A 26,395-nucleotide genomic window follows, 5' to 3' on the forward strand; every position below is an offset into this window, starting at 1 on the left:
TGATCGAATATTTCAATTTGGGACAGGGAGGGGTTTATAGACTATCAGGCTATATTCTGAGCCTATTATCAGTATTATTGCACCTTTATTGAACTTTTGGATCCACTTAACTCTATGTGCGCGCTGTTTTTTTGAGAAAGTTGAAATTTTCAAATTTTTCTTTTTTAAAACTCAAAACTTTAAAGTGCCATAAAAGCTTGTAGCTTTTGATTTAGAAGATAGTTTTGGTACCATTTGAAAGCTATTTTCATGCTTTTTTAAAGGCATTAGGTTTTTGCCCCTTTAAAGCAAGTGGTCAGACGACCCCCTCTCAGAGGGGGGACTTCTTAAAACAGTGCGTCATAAAAAATCTGATGTTACAAAAGTTGCACTGCAATGCAATGCAATGGTTTCAAACCCAGGAACAAATGAAATCTGACAAATGCGGGTTCAGCAGGTCGACATTTCCGAACTTTTCTCACCACACAGTATTCTACTCTAGTCATGTTACCGTGGTATATGTTCTGCTTGGTATAGGATCGTTCAGACTCGTTCAACTAAACACGAACACGATGAACCAACCGTGTTCAGTCAGGCAGGGGTGGTGGTGGGGCAGTTTGGTTTTCTACCCCCCCCCCCTGCGCCTACTTAGTAGATAGTACCATTGAGTTTAAAGCCCGAAGGGCTAGAGTTCAATCTCTAACCTTTCTCAGGCAAGAAAAAGTGAAGCCTTAAAAAATGCGCCGCATTTTTGACGACAGATTGAATCTAGCAATTCCTTTGTTTATGATTCATATTTTTTTCGAAATTTATAGCGGTAAATTTTAGTTCCAATCTGTCATTTGTGTAAAAACCAGGCGAGCCGCTCAAGGCCGCGCAACTTTGGTAGGATTTGTTGGCTTCAAATCCTACCAAGGAGATTGATTTCTAGCCCTTCGGGCTTATACTTCATTGGATAGTACTACTACACTTCGACTACACTTTTGTCAGGCCAGAATAATAAACGATCTGCCCGTTGGGGCTGTTAGGGGTGTGGTGATAAGCGGGCGCGGTTGCGGGCACTATAACCCGATATATCCGGTTTTGAAAAGTTTTCCCGAAAAGACTTTTGATTCTCGCCCGATTTCGTTTCCAAGAGCACTCCGAAAACAATATGGCCGCCGAAAATTTTAGAGAAAAATGACCGGTGGAAACTCTTGAATCAAAGGGTTAAAAGATCACTTCCTTATTCAATTGCTGGTCACTTCCATAAAGCAGGTTGCTATTTTTTGTTTTACATCTGATTATTTCCCTTCAGTACTATATATTAGTAACTTGAAAAGCTAAAACGCATCATCATGATTAGCTAGCTAGGAGATGGGTCTGAAATAAAAGTTTATTCATTATTCACAGACTGTCGTCTCTAAAAAAAGATTTGGTTTTTGGGTACATCTTCAAAATCTGTTAAGAAGTTGGCATGAAATCTTTTTTTGAAGGGCCCATTCTACCTCGATCGATTTAAGATCCATTTTTCTCTCTTATTTAAAAAAGAATAAGGGACAGAAAAAAATTTATTGTAGCTACAGTTCAGGACGATTTAGTAACACCTTGCTTAGGATCAAGCCTTTTAGTATTCTCAATTGGATCTGTGCATAGTTTCCTGTTTGTTTTATTTTGTCATTTGTGGGTAAAATCTAGTCAGTTAGACTAAGGAACAGGCAGGCAGGTTACCTGAGCTGAGATCAGATTGTGATTGTTTGTTGTGTGCATGCAGCTCTGAAGGCACGTGCGTTTGGTTTGGGAATGCGAAACACCAACGTGAACTACCCATGTCTAAACTTTTCAATATATCTCCAAAACTAACAGATTTTTTGAAATTCTGTAAAAAGGTCCAAGTTCCTGAATAGTTTTAACTGTGTTCTAAAATCATAACCATCAGTCAAATACTCATTAATCTATTTAAGATTGAAGACAAAAATTTGCGAAAAAAATAAACCTTGAGCACAAAAAATGCTCTTTTAAACACTTTTTTCCACCGAAAAACAAATAACTTTTATAGACTTACCTTCCCCAGACATTGAAGAAGCCTCTACTAATTTTAAAAGTAAATGAGATAAGATAAGATAAAACCTTAAAAAATCAACCAGAATTTACAACCTTTCGTCCAAAGCAAAAGACGTACTTTTCTCGTCGCCATCTTGTTTTAGAATGAGAATTATTTTCGGTTCCAGTTCCCACGGTCTTTTTTTCATCCAATCAGATCGCGCGATTTCACTTTCGCTTTCTCTAGTCCAATAAGAGCCTGAACCTATGTCAAAAAAGTCACGAAAACACTGAAAACACTTTGTCTGAAACACTTTTTCTGAACCTTTCATGCTTTTTTGGGGTGTTTTTGGCAAAAATCATTTCCCAGAAACACCTTACCTCTCGAGGTGGTGTGTTTTCAGCATTTCCTGTGTTCCTGGGATTCCCATAAATAAACTCTAAACTTATATCAACCATTTATATTCTTTTCTAGATAATATTTGTGAGAATAGGTTTTGTAACCTCCTGTAAATTATCGAATAGAAAATAGAAATAGAAACTCTCAATTTTCTCCATAAAATCCAAGCCAAAATGCATCACCTGAAACACCGGCAAGTTTCTGAACCATTCATGTTTTCTCTGGTGTTCAAGTAGCTTAGAAATCTAAGCCAGATTGATTCAGTCACTTAGTAAAATCTGATGGTAAGTTGTGACTGAATATCAGGCTTAGTACAAGTAAACTCGGTTTCTTATCAACTGGACAAAAACGAAATTTCAAATTTTCCCGGGCACGTTTTTGTAAATGCACATAAATTTGTATAATTTGTTCAACACATATTTTTCAACAAAAGATTTGCCATAACTCATTCGCATAAAAAAAGCAAAAATATAAAAATAAGGAATTTGTTAAATAAATACACCCTTCTCCCTGTTTACTCAACTTCTCTTTCATTCAGTTATATAAAGGTTTTTCAAATTAAAAGAGGGAGAGAGAAAAACATATCTTTCTTTTTACTGTATGCAAAAAGTACAGAATAAAATATGTTTAAAAAGTCTTTCGTTGAGAAGTGAAAAGTGTTTTCAAAACAAACGAAAAATTTAAATGGCCAATTAGAAGAGGCCAAATGCTCGCTGATATGAACGTGCGCTTCGCCCAAGCCAGTTTTTCAAGACAAACTTAAAATTCCGTACATCATAAAAATCATTAAAGCACCAATAACGCTATATTGTCTTCAGCCGTATCTTGGCCTTGTAAAAACTGGCTTGGTTAACCAGTCTAGTGTTGAAGGTGTTTTTCAAGACGATTTTGAAGCTCTTGCAGTGTCCTGTCGGAACCAATCAGATAAAAATCGGGTTGAAAATTGGGTTAAAAATCGGGAAAAAATCGGGAAATTTAACCAGTTCAGGACTTTTATTAACAGTCGACTTCAACAGGACATTCAGTGTTTCTAAAAACTTTGAAAACAGAACCATTCGTGATCAAAAGTGTTTTCTGCAAACCAGGTAAGCAAAGTGTTTTTAAAGACATGAATGGTTCAGGCTCTAAGACTGCAGGATTTGAGTCATGTGACATCTCTATTGAATAACCCACGCAGAATAAAATAGAAATCCAGGGGGTCACACTACTGGCTACAGGAACTGAAAGCAAGCAATTAAGGCCAATATTTTTGGTTTTTCTGAAGGACAAAAGGTATAGGAAGCTTTACTGAAGGAGGGATAAGGCTGGGACTATCTATTTAAAAGATATGGACAAAAAAAGGCACTTTTTTGGGTGATAACATGGTTCCCTTGCTCATATCAGGGGGGGGCCAAGACGGGGGTAAGAGAATTAAAAATTTTTAAGTAAATTCCACAATTGGATTAGCCTGGAGATCCATGCTATGATTTCTTATATGGTGGTATACAGTTAAAAATGTAACATTTCCTCTAGAGATGGCCATGACTAGACAGTGTCAATTGACACAGTTCCAACAAAAATCTTGATCAAACCATAGTTCGAAAAAAATAATTTGTCCCTCCCCCTCCCTTTCTTAAGGGGGGGGGGGTGACACCTTCCGAAAAAATGAAAAAGGGGGGAGATGGCAAGGGAGGGGACTTACACTGCTTACATTTGTAGAGTATTTTCAAGCACTCCTATGAAATTTGGTCTTCATGAAAGGAAGTTTTCTGTTAGAGTAGTCTTAGTCAAAAAGAAGAAAGAAGTTTAAGTAACTTTGAAAACTAGCAAAGATCAACTAAAAACCCTAGGAGCCCTTGAAAGTTTGTGGTAAAAAAAACCTTGAAACCCTGGAGAATTAGTCAAAAATGACCCTTGAAACCTTTGAATTTGTTGAAAAAGAAGTGCTGGCCACCAGGAATGACAAAAGAGCAGAAAATCCTTTATTGCATTTTTAACGATAAAAAAGAAGGTAACTCAAAGTTGGGGGGGGGCTACTTTGGAATTCTAAAAATTTTGGGGGTACCAAAATGATTGGGGGTACCTAAATTTTTTGGCCATATTTTATGATATTTCTCTTCCATAAAGATATAAATGAAACAGTGTATTTCTTCTAAATACTTTAAGTTTCTTGCTTACGCATTCATCAGTTGATTAGAAATGACTATCAAAACAAAATTCTACGTTTATTTTTAAAATACAGTCAGTACAGTGTCTTCATATAAAAAATGATATTTCTCTGCATACAAAAAATGACATTTCTCTTCAATATTTGGGTGATCTTTTTAGCCATGGAGTTTTTCATCTCATTATATTATATAAACATGAAACGTTTTTTTTTGTAAAGCTGTCTTAAGCTGTAAGCAACTTTAAAATCTATCAAAAGTTAAAATTATTCTTTAGATGCTGCTATGGAAACTATATCACCCGACCACCAGGTTATCGTAAGCACACCACCACCGCTAACTACTCCATTTAACTTATCCATCAACTCTAACACACACCAGCATATTCTGCCACCCATCAAAAGTCTGCCCTCTTGGAATCGCCATCGAATTGGTTTAGCTAAACCTTGTAATCCAATAATCTCTAAAAACATTGAAAATTTTAATACAGGATCCATAAGAAGTGTACCTTTAACTAAACAGTCTGTACTCTCAGAACAGTGTACTCAGACTTCAGCACAGTCCTCTCGACAATCTTCCAGCTCTTCTCTAAGTTCAAGTAAACAGACACCACCGCGAACGTCAGGAAGCAGTAGGAAACACGATTTAAAATCACTTTATGACAAGAAAATTGTTTTTCTCCAAACATCCCATGGTGAAGTGCTTGGCGATTTGCAAGAAGAAGTTGATCAATTAAAATTAGAAAATAAAGGTTGGTTATTTTATGTTTTTATCATATTGCTTAGGAATCTTTCTTTTGTTGCCAGGCTTGATCTTATTTTGTAGAACTAATGGTTTATTGTAGCTCAGAGACCAAAATACAAAAATAAGTTCATAATAACTTTGAGTTTTTACCGAAAAAAAGTAAAAAGTTCCCAGTTATAATGGAAACCTTACATGTACTATTCAGTGTACATCTAATTTCTTATAAATTTCTTGAATTTTCAGGTTTACAATTTAATCTAGTTATGACAAGAGGCAACTTGGATAAATTGAGTAAATCACTTTCAAACAGTCCTCATGGATCATCAACTAATAGTAAGTGCTGCCATTTACTTATTGCGCAGACCATGTTCACAGGTAATAGTTTCGTTTTGCTCTGAAATGAAATGAATGAAGCCATTCTATTAGTTAAAACGCGATGTACAAATTAAATTTAACCAATAGAATGGTTTCATTTCATTTCGAAACCATAGAGTGTGAACATGGACTTTTGCTTAATTAGGCTTTTTTAGAAATGCCCTGTTGAAAATAAGAGTGCATTTGCCAAATCTCTATGGCGTTATTTCCAGAAAGTTCATATATAATGAGATAGAGGGAGAAAGAAAGTTGAATGTTGAATTAATGCCGAGTAAATTTCATAGGGTAATAAAAAGAAATTTATTGTTAAATATCTAAGGCTGTAAATTATACCCCATTTTCTTTAAAAGTGGATACCCAGGGGAGGGGTATGCAGCGTCGAGCTTTCGAAAAATCCTTCTATAAACTCTAGAGTAGTTTTCATAAACATCTAAAGTTCATTCACTTTGAATATGTGTGATCTGCGTTGCAACAATATGGAAACCACTTTCAAAGGAATAAGTCTGACTAATTACGCTGAGTTGGTTTCCACATTGTATCAAAAAAGAGTGCACACTTAAAACGAGTAGACTTTAATCTTCATTATAAAATCAAGGCTTTGGATGAATTCAGCTCTTTAAAAGCTTGATCTTAATATGACCCTGACTACAATTCTTCGCCACTTTCATTTGAAACCTTTTAAATCTCAAATTTGTCTTGTCTTTGTAGGTGATAACAATGAGTTGAAACTGATGCGTAAAGTAAAATCTTTGGAAAAAGAACTTCACAATGTCAAAACGGAATTGAATTCGGCGAGAGACCAGAATAAAGAACTAATGGAACTTGTACAGCAAAGTCAAAATCATGAAATTAGGTAAATCAAATATTTTTTTTAAACAATACATCAAGTTAATTACAAGATCACTGCCTTGTTTCTACAAGCATCAACTCTTGATATTCATTTTGAATCAGTAAGGGAAAATACCCTATTAGCACGCCATCTCCTAAATTTTGTACACTGAATACAAGTGCAATATCTACAAAGGGTCCCTCAAATTGTTACTTTGTCTTATTAAAAGTGTCTCTTTGACACAAAGCCTGTCTCAATATAATCTGCAGTGGAGACAAATAAAGCTATATCTGTTTACAGAACTCAAACAGATAGTGGTTTATGGATATAATCATTTGTGGGATATCATTAAGTAGGAAAATCTCTAAAGATTTCTGAAAATGAAGATGAAAAATGTACTCTTGTAGAATTGTACCATGATCACCATTTTCATATCTTAAACTGTTATCACTGAGAAATTTCTGTTTTATTTTTCAGGCCTAAATCCTCCATCAAGTTCAATAATAAGAAAACGTTGAAAAAGAGTGCCACTACATCACGTCTACCAGCAAACTATCATAAGAAGATCTCGCCACGTGCTAGTTACCAGACCTTTGAGAATGACTCAAAAGAAAACGAGGTATGGCCACTTTCTTGTTTCACTTAAAGTTGTTTTTATGGCCATCATGCTTATCACCCATGCTTATCTTTGGAAGGAAGGAATTGTACATACCTTAGGGACATTTAAAAACAAGTTTGGTAAAAATTTGGGCATTGGAGCTTGGGAAGGGAAGTTTTTTCACACTATGTAGTGAGAAAATGGATGCTTAGAAATTCCAAATTTGAAAAGGATTGCGCGACGCACTTAAGACGTTTATGTTTAATCACCATCAAAGGTTTTCGATAATCAAACACATGATCACAACGTTAATTTAATGTTCATCATCTGCGGCCGTAGCATGAAGATAGACCATTCAGATACGCTGCGCAAGGTTGCATGTTCGACCCCCAGACGGTTCATACCCAATATTCCCAAAATGGTACCTGGATATCTCTCTGCTGATGCTCGGCAATTGAAGAGACGGATCAAGGTTATATGGAGAAATCCATGAAAAGGATTGGCGCCCTCCCCTTACTTTGGGTAGAAAGCTCAAGAAAAGGGAGCCTTTGGTCGCCCTGATCGATTCAACATTCATAACTTTTCCATTGCAGGTTGGTTGTCTTTCGGACAGGTGTAATCAAAACACCAATTTCACTTTACCCATTATTCATAGCAATCGACGAAAACTGTAAGTCCACTCTTAATCTTTTATTTTTCCTTTCATGGATGTGAGTTTACTTTAACAAATATACGGGCTTGAATTTTGGTAAAGTCTGACAAATTAATCTCAGTTTCATAGACATAATGAATACACCTACCTTATCGGCCAAAACTTAGTCGGCCGTAATTTTAGTCGGCCCTCATTTTAGTCACCAAGCCAAAATTTAGTCACTGAGGGCCGACTAATAATTAAGACCAAATACTTAAGAATTACTCTCGGGTACTTAATAGCCGTCCCCCCCCCCCGCGAATTAATTTTTCGAAAATTTTCCACCCAGGACATTCTTATTCCAACCCCCCCCCCCCCCCCCCCCCCGTTATAATTTTTGGGAAAAATGTTTTGAAAGTTCCCTTTTTTGTCCTAATTCAGCTGTATTAGCCTCCTTTTCAAAAATTTTCCACCCAGGACATTTTTATTCCAACCCCCCTCCCGCTTATTAAGTTTTGAGCTTTTTTTTCAACCCCCCGGCTATTAGGTACCCGAGAGTAAGATCTTAATTATAAACCTTTTAATTTGGCCCAAATTGTTAGTCGGCCCAAACTTTTAGTCAGCCCTCATTTTATTCACCAAGCCAAAATTTAGTCACTTAGGGCCGACTAAGTTTTGGCCGATAAGGTATCAATACTAAAGTCCCAAGGGGTTTCGATTCGAGCTGATCTCAAGCAAGGTGTTTCATATCAAATGTATGGAGCTTATGGATAACTCAAATGAACCATGGCATGGCAGGTGGCCGAAAATGTTTTAAAAAGCAAATTCAAATTGACAATTTTTCTTTTCAGAAGATATTTCTTCTTTAATGTAATATTTTTAATCATTGACGTCATTTGTGACCCTGGTAATCTCAGACGAAGTCCCCTTGTGGTGTTAGGCTTAGTTAAAAATAGCTTTGTTACAAGTGAACAAAAATAAAACATAACCTTCACTGGGAATGGACTCAAAATACACAATCGCTATTAAAAAAGTAGCTGCAAAATTGGCAAACTTCGATCCTTGTCCCCTTTTGTGGTGTTTAGAGTTGATAGGTGTATGTAAAAACATATTTTTCTTTATTCAACAAAATCTTCAGGTCTGGTCGTAACAACAATAACAAAAAATCACGTGACACCGATGAGCCAATCACATTGCCCATTTTACAACCGTTTCCACATCCAAATAACAATTATTCGTTGAGATGTAAACGAACCAAAGCTGTTCAAATGCAAAACAAACGGCCTCAAAAAGACCTCTCGTTGTCTCTTTTATCCAAACAAAATTTTATGACGCAGTAACTTTGTTGGTCTCGTTCACTCGAATTTTCAACAATTCAACATGTATTTGACGTCAATCATTTTCTAAAAAAATTTGTCATAAACGTATGAAAAATGTGAACTGGTATTATAAAATTGCAGAATATGACAAAAAAGACTTTATAGAAAAAAAACAATGAAATTAAACTGCATTATTTTTTTGGTCCCCATATTTTACTTATCACATTTTTAATTTCTATTTTCATTTTTAATATTTTTTTACAAAACAATAACTTGTACATATTATACTAAAAAATCATTAGAGAAATGAATTAATTTACAGAACAAAAAATAACTTTAATGAGCTATATGGAAAATTCATTTTGCTTCATTTTTGACTTGCATTCCCTCTTAAACACAAAATCTTAAAGATAAGATATTATGCTGTCACAAAATAATGCTGATATGAAAGGAGCCATTTGGCAAAACATTTGACTAAAGTTGCCCTTTAATTTCACATTAAAGTTTTTGGGCCGAATCGCTATTCCCCATTTTAGGCAGGTTTGCCGTCAACCGACCGACGTTTCTTAAGCTAGAGAATCGTAGATTATACCCCAACTATAAGATATCCCAAAAGAAAAAGTCTTAAAACATCGAATATCTCAAATAAAAACTATTTTTAACCATTCCTTCTATGGACGAAAGTTTCATATATTTCTTTTACGTTTCATAAAAAATATTTTTTCCGAACGACCGACCTCTGACTCGGGTCAGGTGACTGCAAACGAACATTTTTTAAAGCCAAGCCTTAGCCGTTGAATTCAAAATTTGGCCATACTTAATCAACTTTTAGACTTAAGCACATCCTATAATCTCTTACAAGAATTTCTTTCAATTTCATTCAAATAAAGACATTGTGTTTGATACAAAAATATAATATAATATCGTCTAAAATAATTCATATATTGCCAAAGTCTTTCCAGCTCAAACCAGAAACAATTTATTCCAAGTCGAAATTTGGATTTTAACTATACTGTTCCAAACACATAAACTTATCTATCATCTCAAGTGTTTATAATTTTTTGTTGTACTCTCCATTTGCATACAATTAATAGTCTTTTTTCATTGATCACACCGCATGTTCAAAGTCTTTTCAAAAATATCAATTTGGTTATCTTTAACCTGGAAGTCTCACTCTCCACTATTACATTAGTAAAAATTGCACTACCTTAGGTTTAGTACTAAAGTCACTATCTCCTTCCTCTCTTTCGTTTACCAATGACGTCATCAGTGTTGCACTACGAAAATAACGTCATCAATTCGGCATCATGGGAATATTTTTACGTTTGTGATTTCTTGCTTTCTTGGTTTTTATACGATCTACTAAATGCGATCTCCTGAAATTGCTATAAGGATCAAAAGCTGGTTGTTCTTCTTTGAGTTTCTTTGGCTCTCCTCCATTGGTTGATTTTTTGTCTGTAATACCCTCCGGTGGAGTGTTTCCTGCCTTTTCGTTTGTCACTGATTGGTCCTTTTGTCTTGCAGGAGCTCCATCATTGGTTAATTTCTTATCCGTAGTGTTTCCTACCTTTGAAGTCATCACTGATTGGTCCTTTCCATTCAAAAACACTTTTCCTTGGTTGGATTTCTGTTGCACATTTTCTAACTTTTGTTTCATCTCTTGTAACATCTTGATTTGTTTTGCTAAAACGTCAGTTTTGAATTTTCCCATTTCCTTAGGTTTTGAATTACCTTGAGTAGCTTCACTTCCAGTGTGTGTTTGACTGGCAGGCTGACCAGAAGCTCCCTGAGACCCACTGTTATTCTGAATTGTATTCGATGCCTGATTTTGTTGAGTTTGTTGTCTTTCAACCATGGCTTGCTCACTTTGTTGGTTTTGAAGTTTCATTTGAGCTAACCTGAAAAGCTCCTTTTCCCTATCCGCTTCTGTTATGTGTTCGTCATGGACATCTTCTTTCTTGGTCATCGAAATCTCTTTCAGGTGTGGCGTATCTTTCTCATTTTGTGTCGTAACTTCTTTTTTTGTTGCCATAACCTTTTCATTTTGCGTCGTAACTTCATTATTCTTTGCCGTGATTTTCTCATTTTGTGTCGTAACTTCATTATTCGTTGCCGTAACCTTTTCATTTTGTGTCGCAACTTCATTATTTTTTGCCGTGATTTTTTCATCTTGTGTTGAAACTTCATTATTCGCCACCGTAACCTTTTCATCTTGTGTCGTAGTCTTCTTGTTCTCTGTCGTAACCTCTTTGTTCATTGTCGCTTTGTCATTTCCTTGATGTTGCGAAGATTCGTTTGAGACTTTTTCACCTCGCTTGCTGCTTTCAGTAGTCTTTGAAAGATCTTCCATTTTTTGCGAACTTCCAAGATACTCGTTAATTCCTTTCGAAGCAATCTCTTTTTCCTTTGCTTCATCAATTTTCTTCAATTTCATCATCTCTCCTTCAGCAACCTGTTCTTGACTTGTGGTATCACCCAGCGCACGCGCACTAGCCTTTTCTTTCACTTTGTCATTCATGTATTGCAAACTCCCCTCAGTATAATTGGACAATGTTTTCAACATTTCTCCAGTTTTATTTCGATTTTTCATCGTTTGCAGCAGACTTTTGTACGCCTTCAAAACCTTGTACGCTTTAAAAAGTTGTTTAGCATTTTCTCTATTCTTCAGTGCTTTAGCTTGTAGGGCTTTGATATCCTTGATTTTCTGGACTGCCGTTTCTTCCTTGTTAGATATTGATTCAGTGACGTCATGTTTAGTCTCTCCAGGTCGGTGGATATTTGTATCGTTTGATATTCCGGTCTGTGAATTATCGACAGCGTCTAAAGATTCTCTCAGTTCTTTAACCATATGTTTCAAACTTTCATTTTTTGTTTTATCCTCACGGAAAGTGATCAATGGAGCTTCTTTACCCATTGTTGTAACAAAATGATCATCTTCTTTCTTTTTCTGGTGGAAAGCTTGTTGAAATCCATTCTGATTGGTCAATTCGGACCGGAAACCATTTTGATTGGCTAATTCTGATTGATTCATCTGCTGATTGGATAAAGTGTTTAATGTCATATTATTTTGATGGAGTAAAACAGCTTGGTTTTGAACAGACGTTATATTTGAAACTGAATTCTGATTCGATGATACTTTTTCTTCTAAAGACTTTAAAGACTCTTTGTTCGCCAAAGCTGCCATTGTACTGTAAACATCATCCACTGGATTCTGATTAGCTGATCCAGAAATTCCTTTCATTTGATTGGCTGATATTTCAGACCCTTGATTTTGATTGGCTGAAGAAGGACCGATACTGCCACCCTGATTGGTTGCTTCGGAACTTGCTTTCAATTCATTGGGTGCTTTACCAGATTCCAGTTGCTGATTGGTTTTTGATGGATTTTTACCATCATCTGATTGGCTGTTCTTCTGTTTTTCAGATTCTTTTGTTGATTTTGACTTCTGTTTTTGGATTTCGGCTTCGTAAGCCATGATCTGTTTATCATCAAGTGAGCTTTTGGAATCTTTCGATGGTTTAGATACCTCTTTTGTTTCCTTTGCTTCTTCTTTTTTCTCTTTTTCCTTTTCTTTCAAAGCTTTTTCGAATTCTTTTTCCATTCTTGACAATGGTTTCTTCTGTTTGCCTTGTTCTGCAAGTTCAATTGTTTCTTTATTATTATCTCCATCATTCTTCACTTCCGATACCCTTTCATCGTTGTTGTCATTATCCTTCTTATCTCCCTTATCCTTGTCTGCTGCTAACGTTATCTTTTCTTCAATTTCCAATTCTTTTGATTTCTTCATTTCCTTTTCACCAGCAGCTTGGTCTTCATTTCCGTCACTCCCTTTATCTTCTGTTTTTTTATCTCCATCATTTTCTTTATCTTCTGTCTTTTTATCCCCATTATTCTTGTCTTCTTCTATTTTCTTGTTGACCTCGGGTACTTTTTCTTTGTCTTCCTTCTTTTCATCCCCATCACTCTTCAAACCTATTGTATTATCTCTAACGTTTTCTTTATTCGCTGTCTTTTTATCTCCATCATTCTTTTCTTTTGCTAACTTCTTGTTGACATCGGTTACTTTTTCTTCATCTTTCTTTTTCTCTTTATCTCCATCATTTTTCGCCTTCTTAATTTTATCTCCATCATCTTTAAAGACATCTGACTTCGATTCATCGCTCTCCTTTTTCTTATCTCCTATCTTTTTGAGCATATCCTTATTTAGTTCGCTGGAGCCTTTCTTATCTTCTTTGATATTCTCCTCTTCTTCATTTTTATCAAGCTTTTGCGCCATCTTTTGCTCGTCAAGTTTGCCTGCCTCTTCAAGGAGTCTTGATTGCGGGATACCCATTCCTCCCATAGGCATGTTGTCATGGTAACTCTGATCCGCAACCAATTCATTGCTCTTCGTATTTTGCACTTTGGAATCTTCAAGCTGGCTCATCTTTGCTTCTTCTTTTTCACTTACATTTTGTTCTTGTTCTTCATTTTGTATTTTTTCTTCCTTCTCTTCTTCATCTTTACCATCGACAGCTTTTGAATCATCAGCTGATTTTTCTTTGGAAGTTGTCATTGATTGTGTTGATGTGCTATTCTTTGGATTTTCATTCTCATCATCTGTGTTCTTCATCTCAGATACATCTTCTGATTGGTCCAATTTCTTCTTTTCATCTGATTTGCCGGCTTGATCTTCATGTTGTTGTTGAGAAGCCTTGGTTTTGTTTTCTTCCTGACCATTCTTTTCTTCCTTTTTTCCGTTCTCTAATTCTTCATCAATTTCCTTCCGTAGCTCCTTTTCCTCCTTCTTTTTTTGATTATCTTTCTGCGCATGCGTACCAACCTCTTCTTTCCGTAGCTTTTCCTCTTTCTGTTTGTTTTTTTCGTTCTTCGATAATTTTTCCTCCGGTCGTAGTCCCTCATCTATTAACATTTTTTCTTCTTCGCTCGCATTTTTCATCTCTTCTTCTTCATTCGTCTTCTTCTTGTCGCTTTGTAATTTCTCTACTTTCACATTCTCTTTATCGTTATTCTTTTCTTTGTCTTCCTCTTTCTTCATCTTCTTCTCTTCGCTATCCTCCCCTTCGTTTTTGCGAGATTTCTTCATCTCTTCATCGGAAACCTTTTCCTGTTCATCTTTTGGTAGCTTCTTTTCTTCATCTTTTTCCTCGTCAGTTTTTCTCTCCTCATTATTCATCTTCAAGGTTTCAGAACCAAGTTTCTTATCCTCGGAAACCTTTTTCTCTTTCATTTCTTCATCCTCTTCGTCTTTTCGTAGCTTCTTCTCTTCATCTTTTTCCACGTTAGTTTTACTCTCCTCATCTTTCAATTTCAAGACTCCAGTCTCCTCCTTTCCTTCTTTGTCTCCTTTCACCTTCGTCCCATCTTTATTCGATTTCTCCTTTGTATTGTTGGTTAAAGCATTTTGGAACGTGTTATTATTAAGAGCTAACCCGAATCCCATGCTGTTTGGACCAGCCAGTTGAACGTGTGTGATTCTGCTATTTGCTTCTTTTAATTTTTGCTTCTTTAATTCTGCGTCTTTATCATCTGAGACCTTCTTGTCATCTTTGTTGCTTACACTTTCGCTTTCGTTTTCTTTCGACGATTTCTTTGAATCGCTTCCCGAGTCTTTGTTCGTTGATTTGTCTTTTTCTGCATCCTCCACCTTGGAATTTTCCTTATCCTTCTCTTCTTTCTTCTCTTTAGTCTCTTCCTCACCCTTGGTTTTCGATTCTGATAACTTCGCATCCGAATCTCCATCTTTGCCTGGTTTTGCCAAAGTTTTCACATCCTTATCTTCTTTGATATTTTTATCTGCAGCATTGCCATATTCTGCTTTTTCATATGCTAAATAATAATCTTCTGGGTTTGAATTCGTCAAAGATTTCTCATCTGAATTTGATTCCATCTTATCATCATTTCCAGGCGAAGCAAATCCTTTGGGAATCTGACCACTCCCATTATCCTCATCGATGATTTTGGACGTTTTTGTTACTGACGCTTCTGGATATATAGAATCATCTGTTTCTGGTTCTTCAGCATTTTCATTAGCTGCTTGTTCCATACTGGTCGTATTAGATCTCTCATAAGGAGATACAGCATTCTTTAAATCAGTCGAAGTCGTTAAATCGATCATACTATGAAGTTCAGATTCAGCTTTTGCGTGATCCGGAACTGATATGGTTGAATTTCGTGCATAATCAACCATCTCAACACTCGAAGAATTCTTATAAGATCTAGCTTTGAATCCTAATTTTGAATGTGGATCTTCATCTTGGGTTGTATTCCTGGACGCAAATCCACTCCTCGGGGCTGAATCCCTTGCAACAGGATCCCCATCATCAATGTATCCTCCATCACCATTATTCGCCAGGTCTGTCTTATCTCTTCTTAAATCATCAATAGCTGTATTATTGGCACGATCAAGCTGTTCTTCTAGAATCTCTTTATCTTTGGAATAGATATCGTCAGCAGTTGTGGTAATCACTTTATATTTCTTGTTCAACTCTTCCTCCTTTTTAACATCTTCGTTATCTAGTTTATTCAACACATTATCAACAGCTTTGGAGTCGTTTAGAATATGACCTAATTTACGAGTCAATGCTACATTTTGTTTTTGATATTTATCATACAGTATTGAATCTACTTTCGTGTCTTCATCCAGTGTCTTATTCTTCTTATCCACAAAGTTCTCCTTCAAAAGTCTCTTAGCTTTTTCCACTTTAGCAATCAACTCTTTTTCAAGTTCCTCAGGGCTTTTGAATGCTGATCTAGTCTGAGCTTTTACATCTTTGTTATTTGAGGTCTGTGAGATTTGGCTCCGAATTTCGTTCTGGTCACGGATAGGTGCTTTGTAGATCTGTGGAGATGGATAATAGTCATCACTGGTGGCTTTTAAGTCTCGTTTAAACCAACTTGTTGTTGGGTCAATTGGTCTGGAAAATACATCCTGATCGTCATATCTGGTCCGTATTTTATTTCTTCTTTCAATGACATGACTGAGTGGCTTGCGATGGCTTGTGAGTCTTTGTTTTTCTAGCAACAACGACTCTAGTGTGGCAACAGCGTTCTTTACTTCATTGTCACCTACTTTTGGATGTCTTTTATTCTTCAAATGCTTAACTTTGCTTCTTTTTCGTTTCTTTGCTATTTGATGATGAACAGAACTCCTCTTTCCATTTTTACGTCTGATTTTGTTCCTCTTGTGTTTCAAAAACTTGCTTAAAAATCCATTCAAAGTCTTTGTTTCTCGTCTGGTGGTCTGTAAAATGTTACTACGTCTATTTTTCTTCATTTGATGTCCATGATGTTTCATTTGAGCTGGAACCCAGGCTACAATAGTCCGCTTTTTAGCCTGCCTTTGCACTCTCTTGTGTTCATTCGATTCCTTAACACCTTCGGTGAAGTTTTGAGCGTTTGCGATGTGAACCGGTGATGCAAATTGTTCGTTAGTAGCGTTCAGTGTTGCTTTGTTGGTGACAGATCCATAAGCCTGTAAACAAGAGAAACAAGTTACAGTGGGGTCTCTTAATCTCGAACCGCTAACTCGAACAAGTTTTCTGGTCCCCTTAGGTAACAATGCCTTAGAAAACCTCCATAACATAATTAGCAATTTTAGTCAGCAATATTTTTCCGAAAGGCCTTTTTTATTGCCCTATATCAAATTCGTCTGTGTAAGTGTAACTTTTAGCACTCCATCATAAAGTGTCATAATAGTCTGTCGGCTATTAGTTTTTAAGAAACCCACTCTACCAAAGTAACTTTATTGGGACTTCATGGGGAAAATCAAGAAAATGATACCAGTAAAAAATTTGACCTAAAGAGACTTTTTGCTTTCTTTTTATACACAAAATTTCTGGCTTCAAAAAAAAGAGGCAGATGACGTGATAGAGAGAATTCCCTAATAAGTCATTACGCGTAAAATGATTGATTCGTTGATATTTCTAAACCAATCAAGATACGACTGCTTTGGGAACCAAACCCGTTGCTGAAGCCATTTCAATCATAAAAATAAAAAGATTGGATACAGCAAATGGCTTTTTGTCACCAGGTTTCCGGGCAGAGAATACGACCACGACCATTGACTTTCAAGCCCAAAGGGCTAGACTTGAGACCCCTGGATGGGAAATGAAGCTACTTATTATGGTTGCGGCGCGTTCTAGGCGTGTTCTGGATGAGAAATAAGTGGCTTCCCTTTTTCTTGCCTGGGAAAGGTTAGAGATTCTATTCTAGCCCTTTGGAATTTAAACTCAATGTCCAAGATTATGACCAACCAACAATTACCTTCTCTTCAGGACTGTCTGGAGTAGGATTCATCTTAGACAGTTGACTATATAAAATTTCTGACGCTTTTTGTACTTGCTCTAACTCCCGATCGATCGATAATTCGTCCAGATTTATCGCAGGCATTTCAGCATTCGTCACTTCTTTCGGGGAAGCAGTTTGTTTTTCATCGGTATTCACATTTCTACTATCATTAGCTAGTTTTGCTGTACCCATAATCTGTTTTTCCTTGCTTTCGTTTATGCTGTCAGTATTATTATGGAAAGCTTTCTTAGGCAACGTTCCGTCAGCATTGGAAATCATACTAGAATCGACATTATTATCATTTGGTTTCTTGTTGTCAGAAGTCGTTCCAGTTTTAAAACTTTCAGTAATTTTTTCTTCTAGAGTTCCATTGTTTTGTTTGTGTTGTTTTGTCGAATCTTCCTTAAAAGTTTTATCTTTATCACCATTAGCGCTTTCACGCCCGTCAATGAAAATTGTTTTATTGTTATTTTCTTTATCTTTATTCTGGTCTGTATTTTGCACCTTATTCGGGTCTGTATTTTGTCCATTAGTCTTTGCGTCCTTATCAGTATCGACTTCAATAGGATTCGAACTTTCAACAAATCGACTTATTGCCTTTTTGATTTTCTCTATTTTATTTGCTGCGTCATCTATCTGGTCCTCTTTTTCTGTCAATCCCAATGCTTCGGCGACCTTCTGGTCTGCAATTTTATCTTCATGGTCAAGGGTTGTATTAATATACGGAACCGATAAGTCAGCATTTTCTTTCTGCGTATCAATCACATGGTTTCCTATTTGTGTAGAATTCTTAGCTTGGGATGTGCCAAAAGCACTTTTGTTGTCTTTTGAAAATTTATCTGATATCTTCTGTTCTTCCATAATACTCACTGTTTTATTTTCAGGACCATACAGAGAATTATTCCGGTCAGTGTTATGTTCATCTACATTAGATACATTTAGAGTAACATTTTGATGCGATTGCTTATTTTGTGTCTCAGGCTGCTTAAGTGCTACGATCGTATGAGCATTTTCAGAAGTTTCTATATTGTCTGAAGATTTCCCAATTTTATTTTCACTAGTGATGTTTTTTGCACTTTCACTAGAAGATTGCAAATTTCCACTCGTGGAGGTGGATTTTGCATTGTTGTCACTCGCAACTTTGGTAAGATCAATACCAAAAGTATCTGTGATAAATTTCGAAATATGTTTTTTCTGCTCTAACGTGGTCCCTCCAACAGCACTCATTTGCGAATCGCTTGGTTCTTTTTTAGATGAGTCATCAGTTTCATTGAAATGATTTTTACTCGATAAGTCATCTTGAGTTACATTGTTAGGCTCGCTTATCAAATTTGTTGACGAAGACGTGGAATCAACATCAACTGAGGTGACATTACTTTCATCAGTAATTTTCAAACCTTCAATTTTAGTGTTGTTTGTATACGATTCAATCGCATCATCTTTTAGAATCTCTTTTGCTTTTTCGGCATATTTTGCGTCTTCTGGATGCTCCTCTTCATAGTCTTCAGAACTATCACCATTATTTGTTTTCTCGACTTTATCGATAATCGAATTCGCTTGATCTAATGTTTCATCATTTGAATGAAATCGAGGAGTTTTCTTCTTCGATCCGTTTCGTTCTTTCTCGGATAAAACCATTTCTCGTAATACTTTCAATGTTTTCAAAACATGTGCATCGGCTTCCAGTCCTCTATCTTCTTCATTAATTCTCCCTTTCCATGTAATATTCCTCACAGGCTCATCCAATGTTTTCGCTTGAGGCTCCTCATGAATATTATCTCGAGTTTTATCTTTACCGTGTCCGAAAATATCAGCTACTTCAACTGCCGGACGTTTAACATCACCGGGTTTTAACAGCAAATCAATTTTATCATTTCCAAAATCAATATCAGCTTCATCTTTACTGGCTTCGATTTTCAAACGTCCAGCTTCGTGATCGATCTGTAAAATCAGAAAGATGATTTTAACTATGGTTCAACTATATTGGTAGCAAGAATAACATGTCGAAAACGTATCTGTTTATCGTCGAGTATTTTTAGTTTGTGGTAACTATTAATCATGCAACATCCAGTCTCGTTAAATTCGTGCAGTATCGTAGGTCAGCTGTGATGAAAGTATTTCGCAAAATACAGAATTCATCAGATTGAAGATTGGTACTGAGATTGAAGTGATTTCATGTTTTGTCGTTTGTCGTTTGTAATTGCTCTATACGTCATGCAAAGCTATATTTCAAAACACTTTGGGTTTTCGTTGTTTAGTTCCGTCAAATCATCAAATGATCATGCATCATATGGAGTGTATTTACGTTTTCATAGAAAATAGTGTAGGTTCAGAACCAAACTCGAACCCAGTCCCTTAATTCGCTTTTTTATGATTCTGACAGCACTCACGAAAGGTGATCACGTCTATCAGTAAAATCAAAAAAGTGATGCAAGTAGCTCTGGGTGCAAGATTGGCGGAGAACAATGGCTAAAACGTGTGCTTTGACAAGACTTCACGTCAATGAATCGTCCAACAGTAAAATAAGTTTTTAAAGTTTGTGATATATGCAACAGTAATGATAGTGCAGCTTGCAGTTGGTCAATACATTGGTGTTGTTATTATTTTTTGATGCAGTAGAAGTGGTTTCAGTCAATCGTCGATAGATCAGTAATCATGCAGCAGTAGTCAAAATGTAGGGGAGATTTAGTATGTCAAAATGTTCTCTGATAGTGATAAATGTCATCGAATGTATTTTGAGGGTAATCATGTTATATGTAAAATTTCATCTTATTGTGTCGTCAAACAAAAATTCAATCAAGCAATACGCAAATTAGAACGCACACATTATCAGTCAGAAAGTAAATTACGTAAATTTATCTCAAAATTTTCCAGTTGCGATTTCGTCATCTATTGTTAAAGTTTATTGTAATATGCGTATGATACAAAATTGCTAAGTCAAATGTCACCATATGAAAGCTTCAGTCCGTTTATGATGTCCCCGTTGACCTGTAAATTGGTACAGTTCCAAAACCGAATTGCACAAATTTGTAAAAAAGGAATCATTAATTACCTGAAAATGTGCTTTTTGTAGCTCTTGGGTCGTCACCGTATAAGCAAGAAAGCTTAAAACCATAATCCTAAACCACACCATCATTTTAACAATTTATTCATTTATTTATACATTCTTGCATTTAAAATTTAAAACCCTTTTCATTCATTTTAAAAGCTATTCAAAAAAAAAGTTAGAAGCCTCACTTTTTTTGCGTTTTAAAAGTGTGTTGTTTAATTGTTTTCATTCAAAACTTCAAAAGATAAGATTTCTTCCAGTTTTTAAATTATTATTCATAAAATGAGTTTAGAATTTCTTCAGTTCTTTGCAAACAACAAACTGATTATTTCAAACGCTTCATTAATTTCAATTAAGATTTTAATTACCGCTAAAAGTCGCCCATTTTCGGCACCCTCTATTTTTTAACGCCTTAACTTAAAGCTCAATTGATTTATCCCACTTCTCATGTCTTTTTATTCACACAAAAAAAGTTTTAAATCCAGACGCGCGTTCAGGCTAATAGAACAAACAGTTGGTCGTTGATTTTTATAATTTTAGCTCCCGGCTTAGCATCCAGGACATTTTTGAACGATTACAGGATTTTGCCAGACCGCGTCAAGTCCCCGTCAAGGATTTTGCAGTGGAAGAGGCCCCATCCCTCGTTTCCGAGGCTTACGCGCAAGGCAAGGGACGTGGCACCCGTCGGGGGAGATGCGGCACTTCAAAGACCGACTATCATTCCTCAGCGATGGGAAATTGGCTTTAGATAGAGCTTTAGTGTGGGCGGCCGCCAATCCGCCATCGGAATATCAAATAGGTTCCCGTCGTTTTGCATAAGGTTCCACTCTCCACACTAAGATTCCGGGATTTTCCGCTATTTTTCCCAGATAACCGGCATGATTTGAAAGGAAAGGTTCATCTCGTACCCAAAGCCACTTGTACCATTTTTTTATTCTGGCGGGCGTGATACAATCGTCTGAATCGTGAGCGCTATAAGTTAGAATAATTAAAAAGCGAGTTAAGGGACTGGATACTACGACTTTGAGGAAAGGGATTTTTCCATTGAGTTTCAAGCCCGAAGGGCTAGAGGTCAATCTCTACCCTTTCTCAGGCAAGAAAAATTGAAGCCTTAAAATATGCGCTGTATTTTTGATGACGGATTGAATCTAGCAATTACTTTTTTTTCGAGTGATATATTTTTCAAAATTAAGCGGTAAATTTTAGCTTCAATCTGTCATTTGTGTAAAAACCAGGCGGGTCGCTCAAGGCCGCGCAACTTTGGTAGGATTTGTTGGCTTCTAAATCCTACCAAAGAGATTGACTTCTAGCCCTTCGGGCTTATACTTCATTGGATTTTTCTAAAGGTACGGAAAATCGTGTCTCATTGCCAAACTGCCTAACTTTTCCGATAGAAAAGTTATGTGATAGATTCCGACGACGGTCCTCCTCCTTCTATGGGTCCGCAAAGTCTTTGACCATGGGTGTACTTCGGGCGGAGTGGGCGTTCAATCAAGGAAATTCTAAAGTTTGACCAAGATTGATGTCAAGGAACAGGGAAAGAACATCAATGAAGGTACTTCAAACATTTTTTTTGGCGCGAAAGAAAAATGGCTGCAAGAAAATGCTGAACTCAGCCTGTCAGCGAGATCTCATTGTATTTCCTTGATCAAATATACGTAAGGCAGGACTGGGCAGGCTTTTTTATTACCAAGGTACTGAATTGATGGGCATCTCAGGTAATGTATTTTATATTTTCTTCATAGTTTACAGTAAAGAGGTAAGTAAAGTCAGATTTGACAGTGCGTCACAAACAGCCATATAAACAAAACTCAACATTCTCACAAAAGTTGTCTTTTTGATTTCCCAAACATTCGTCTCAAGCGTTCCCTTCCACAATAATTTATGTAATTGCAATTGCGGTCAGTCCACAGTCGGCTTCAACATATACACGTGTTTTTATTTACGTGACCGAAGTGCCTACTAAAACAATCCGGGGGTAAATAGCGAAGCAGCACAGCAGATTATTCGTAAGTATCATAGGTGCCAACTCTCACGCATTGGACGTGAGACTCACGCATTACAACACTGTCTCACGCAATTTTTCAAAAGTTTGATTTCTCACGCATGATAATTGAAAGAAATTTCCCCGATTTTCCGATTTTCGGAATAAATTTCCCCAATTTTCCGATTTTTGGAAAAAAAAATTCCCCGATTTTCCGATTCTCGGAATAAATTTCCCCGATTTTCCGATTTTTGGAAAAAAAATTGGCCCGGTTTTCCGATTTTCGGAATAAATTTTCCCGATTTTCCGATTTTCGGAATAAATTTCCCCGATTTTCCGATTTTTTGGAAAAAATTTTCCGTTTTCCGAAGTCGGAAAATCGGAAAAATCGGGCTAAGATTTCGGATTTTCCTTCGAAATTTTTATCTCACGCCAAATGAACATCTTAAGTTGGCAGGTCTGAAGTATCTTTTGGCATTGACAATCAAATACAATATATTATATAGTGAGGTCTGTTAGCACAAAAATACTTCAGATGGTGATTAAAGCATGAAATTTGGCACAGATGATCCTTAGAGGGTCTAAAACTTAATTTTAAACAGTAACACCAAATTTTGCCACCTGGCCACCTGCCAGATGACGTCATCAGGTGGCTGGGCAAAAAATTATTTTTTTGAAAATATTCAAAATCTGATGGTTCCAGCGGAAAGAGCATGAAATGCTGATAAAAATTGAGGTATAAAACATGCCTTGAAAATCTTCCTATCAAAAGTTATAGAGGTTGAAAGTTTTTTGATGACGTCATCATTAGCCTTTCCAGGCAAAACTTAAAAACCTCGTAATTTTGGTACAAATTGACCAAATTTCATGTTTTATACATGAAATCATATCAAAATTCATTGCTTTTTCCGATTCTGATGTTCAAATTGAATTAAAAGCTTTAAATCCTACAGAATACTAAAACTTTTGAGATTTTGAGCTTTACAAGGCAAATCAACGCAGCGTTCTCCCTTCAGGAACACAGTGTACAACCAACTAATTTTTTTGGATGTTTTAAGCCTTCCTATGTTGTTTAGACCCAAGCATCAGATGGAACTTCGAATTTTGACATGGATTCATGTATAAAACACTAAATTTGGTCAACTAGTTCCGTTATTACGGGATTTTAGGTTTTGCCTGGAAAGGCTTATGATGACGTCATCACAAAACTTTAAACCTTCATAACTTTTGATAGGAAGATTTTGAAGGCATGTTTTATACCTCGATTTTCATCAGCATTTCATGCTCTTTCCGCTGATACCATCAGATTTTAAATATTTTCAAAAAAATAAATTTTTGCTAAGCCACCTGATGACGTCATCTGACAGGTGGCCAGGTGGCAAAATTTGGTGTTACTGTTTAAAATTAAGATTTAGACCCTCTAAGGATCATTTGTGCCAAATTTCATGCTTTAATCACCATCTGAAGTATTCTTACGTTTTTATGTGCTAACAGACCTCACTATATACTATATTTCCTTAATTCAAAAATCAAAAATTCATTTTTCATTCGCGAAAAATAAAAATAAAAGAATAATGAATTAATATTACATACTAAGACGCCCCCGTCTTTTACTCTCATTTAATTTCCAATCTCGGCACGTGCAAAACGCCCGTCCGCCCAATATCCACCCAATCAGCTTAAATTCACTTTAATTGTCCTTTGACATTCAAAAAATAGTATTTAAAAATTATGAATTTATAATAATTACAAAAAACAAAAAGTTTGATACTTCATTAGTGAAATATTCAATAAATTCCTGGTTTCAATTTTCAGTGGGCGTTCTTCTAGGGCTTCGTTTATCGCGCAATTTTTGCGTCACACAAACTTTCTCGGCCGCTCATAATAATTATACATTGCCAAATTTGGTTCTCCATTGTCGATGGATCGATGGTGACGTCACCTAAGCATAAAAAAGAAAGGATTTCGTCAGTTTTATGCATATATTAATTTGCGAGATATTCTATTCGCCGCGCGAGCGCACTTTTCGTAGACTAGTCGGAGTACTTTCTTTTACTCGCGGGATTGATGGTAACTTTTCATCTTCGTTATTTTTAAAATGAAGCACAACCGAAAAAAAACAAAACTTCAGAAAGTTGCGTATTTCCAGTGAGTAAACGACTCTGACAATTAACAAAATTGATGATGATGATTTTTTTTCGGTCAGGCCAATGTCTCGTATTGGGGGTTCTAGTCTTGAGCCCAAAGCCTACGCAGGATTGCAGCGTTTGGGTAAACAAGACAAAACTCTAAAAAAGCTGGTGTTTTGACGCGCTTCCGTGCTCTCGAAATATCGCGGTTTGAGACGCACTGTTTGAACGTATTAGCCTCTGGCTGTCTGCTGGGAGATCCATCATGCTATGATTTCTTATTCATTCTATTAGGCCATGGCCAGTGACCCAAAAATGTTTCACTATTTTTCAAAATGTCCTTGACCAACTTTTTTGTTTCCTAGTCAATTTGAGGGTGCTGATTTGGAATTTAAATGTTACCAAGCTTGAGGCTAATCAATTTTAATGACTTTTTTGACTAATGACCAAGTTAAAATTTTTAAATTTTTTTATATTTGAGTATTAAAAAGGCATGCATTCAAATAATCAATTGTAAAAGGGGTTACGCACGGAGAACGAGTCTTGTGTTCGCAAAAAGCGAAAGAATTCAATAGACGCCTCCTCAAGCCCACACTCTAGTTATGTAGAAGAGGTGAAGGCTATCAATCTGCTGCTCAAAAGAACATCGTACTCTTTTTCCGAATATCCCAAACACCAAAGAAATTCCGAAAAATCCAAAATTCCATAAATCTAAAAATTACAACTTAAAACAGATCAAAACTCAAAATACTGAATCTTGTGATGAGGACGTCATTTTGGCCCCCTAAATGTCGTCACCGAAGAGGGAATAAATTTTTAACTTTACTGAAATGAAATCGGTTTCTACCGTAGAATCGTCTAATATCGACATGCGTCTTCTAAAGTCGACACCGGATCTGTAAAATAATCAAAACAAACCTTGAATGAAATTCTTGGTATCATTCTTATCAAACAAGTTCATCCATCAAACTAGAAAGAAGTTTAATAAACATTGCAATCCTTTCAATTAAAAAAAACAGCCAAATTATAAGCAGTTTTACACAGCACACAAAACGCATGCAAACTTCCTCGTAACTTTCTCGTCTCCATCATTAAAATTTTACAACTTTATTACGCTCCAAGTCAAGTGATAAAAATAATTCGCGCGCTTAGTCTGGTTTCCCCTTCCTTATTTATCAAAAACACACGCCGTGAGGCGGTCACATTAAATTCAAAAGGAAACCGGGTTCTTTTTATTATTTTCGGTTCACGGTAAAAAGGTCTACTAAAAAATTTCTTCGTGTGCAAAGTGTTGGTTTGATTTGGATATCTTCGTTCCATTGAATGAAAGCATGCTAATTAGTGTTTAGTAACTACATCGTTAAAGATTTCTTTTCGAAAAAAACCCACCTCACGTTTCTTACATTTCAACAATCTGTGACGTGATAGAGGGAGAGTATAATTTAGTGATTGATTGATAACTTTGGTATGTATTTGTCTATGTTTGATTTTTTATTTCGAAGACCAGCCTACAGCTATGTCGAAATAACAAGACGCATGTCGATATTAAACGACTCTACGGTAATTGATCCGATAGATTCTATCGATGATTACCAATCCAATGAAGACTCAATAAGTAATAGTTATTGCATGACTTTGAGTGCAATACTAGAAATATTTTACGAGCGAGGCGAGCCTTTTTATTAAACGTAAAATTTAATAGATTTAATCTATTTACAGAAAGTTAAAGGAAGCCAAAATTCCAGAGTTAAAAAAAGAAAATTAACTCGGATAGTTGAAGGAAGCACAATTTCCCGAATTAGAAAATCAAAAATAAATCGGAAAGCTAAAGGAAGCAAAAATTCCAAAGTTAAAAAATAAAAAATAACTTCTGCGTCTCTATAATTTCGAATGTTTTTGTTGA

General features: G+C 36.1%; 2 protein-coding genes across 3 annotated transcripts; one reads left to right on the forward strand and one right to left on the reverse strand.

Moving 5' to 3' along the window:
• Positions 1–1,099: 1,099 nt before the first annotated feature.
• On the forward strand, positions 1,100–9,397 carry LOC136801143 (early endosome antigen 1-like). Its single transcript, XM_067057766.1, has 7 exons — positions 1,100–1,236; positions 4,823–5,296; positions 5,533–5,622; positions 6,373–6,517; positions 6,971–7,112; positions 7,685–7,761; positions 8,861–9,397. The coding sequence occupies exons 2-7, from the start codon at positions 4,831–4,833 to the stop codon at positions 9,060–9,062; spliced, it is 1,122 nt and encodes a 373-aa protein (XP_066913867.1). The 5' UTR covers positions 1,100–1,236; positions 4,823–4,830; the 3' UTR covers positions 9,063–9,397.
• Positions 9,398–9,896: 499 nt separating this feature from the next.
• LOC136801141 (putative leucine-rich repeat-containing protein DDB_G0290503) lies at positions 9,897–20,634 on the reverse strand. Of its 2 annotated transcripts, XM_067057763.1 has the most exons (3): positions 20,383–20,630; positions 17,307–19,271; positions 9,897–16,515 (listed from the first exon to the last, which is right to left on the reverse strand). In XM_067057763.1, the coding sequence occupies exons 1-3, from the start codon at positions 20,464–20,466 to the stop codon at positions 10,336–10,338; spliced, it is 8,229 nt and encodes a 2,742-aa protein (XP_066913864.1). In that variant the 5' UTR covers positions 20,467–20,630; the 3' UTR covers positions 9,897–10,335. The 2 variants fall into 2 exon arrangements, with proteins under 2 accessions (XP_066913864.1, XP_066913865.1); XM_067057764.1 differs by lacking the exon at positions 17,307–19,271 and having other exon boundaries at positions 20,383–20,634.
• Positions 20,635–26,395: the final 5,761 nt, after the last annotated feature.

The sequence above is a fragment of the Clytia hemisphaerica genome, unplaced genomic scaffold (genome assembly GCF_902728285.1).
Source record: "Clytia hemisphaerica strain Z4C2 unplaced genomic scaffold, Clytia hemisphaerica genome assembly, whole genome shotgun sequence".
NCBI lineage: Eukaryota > Metazoa > Cnidaria > Hydrozoa > Leptothecata > Clytiidae > Clytia > Clytia hemisphaerica.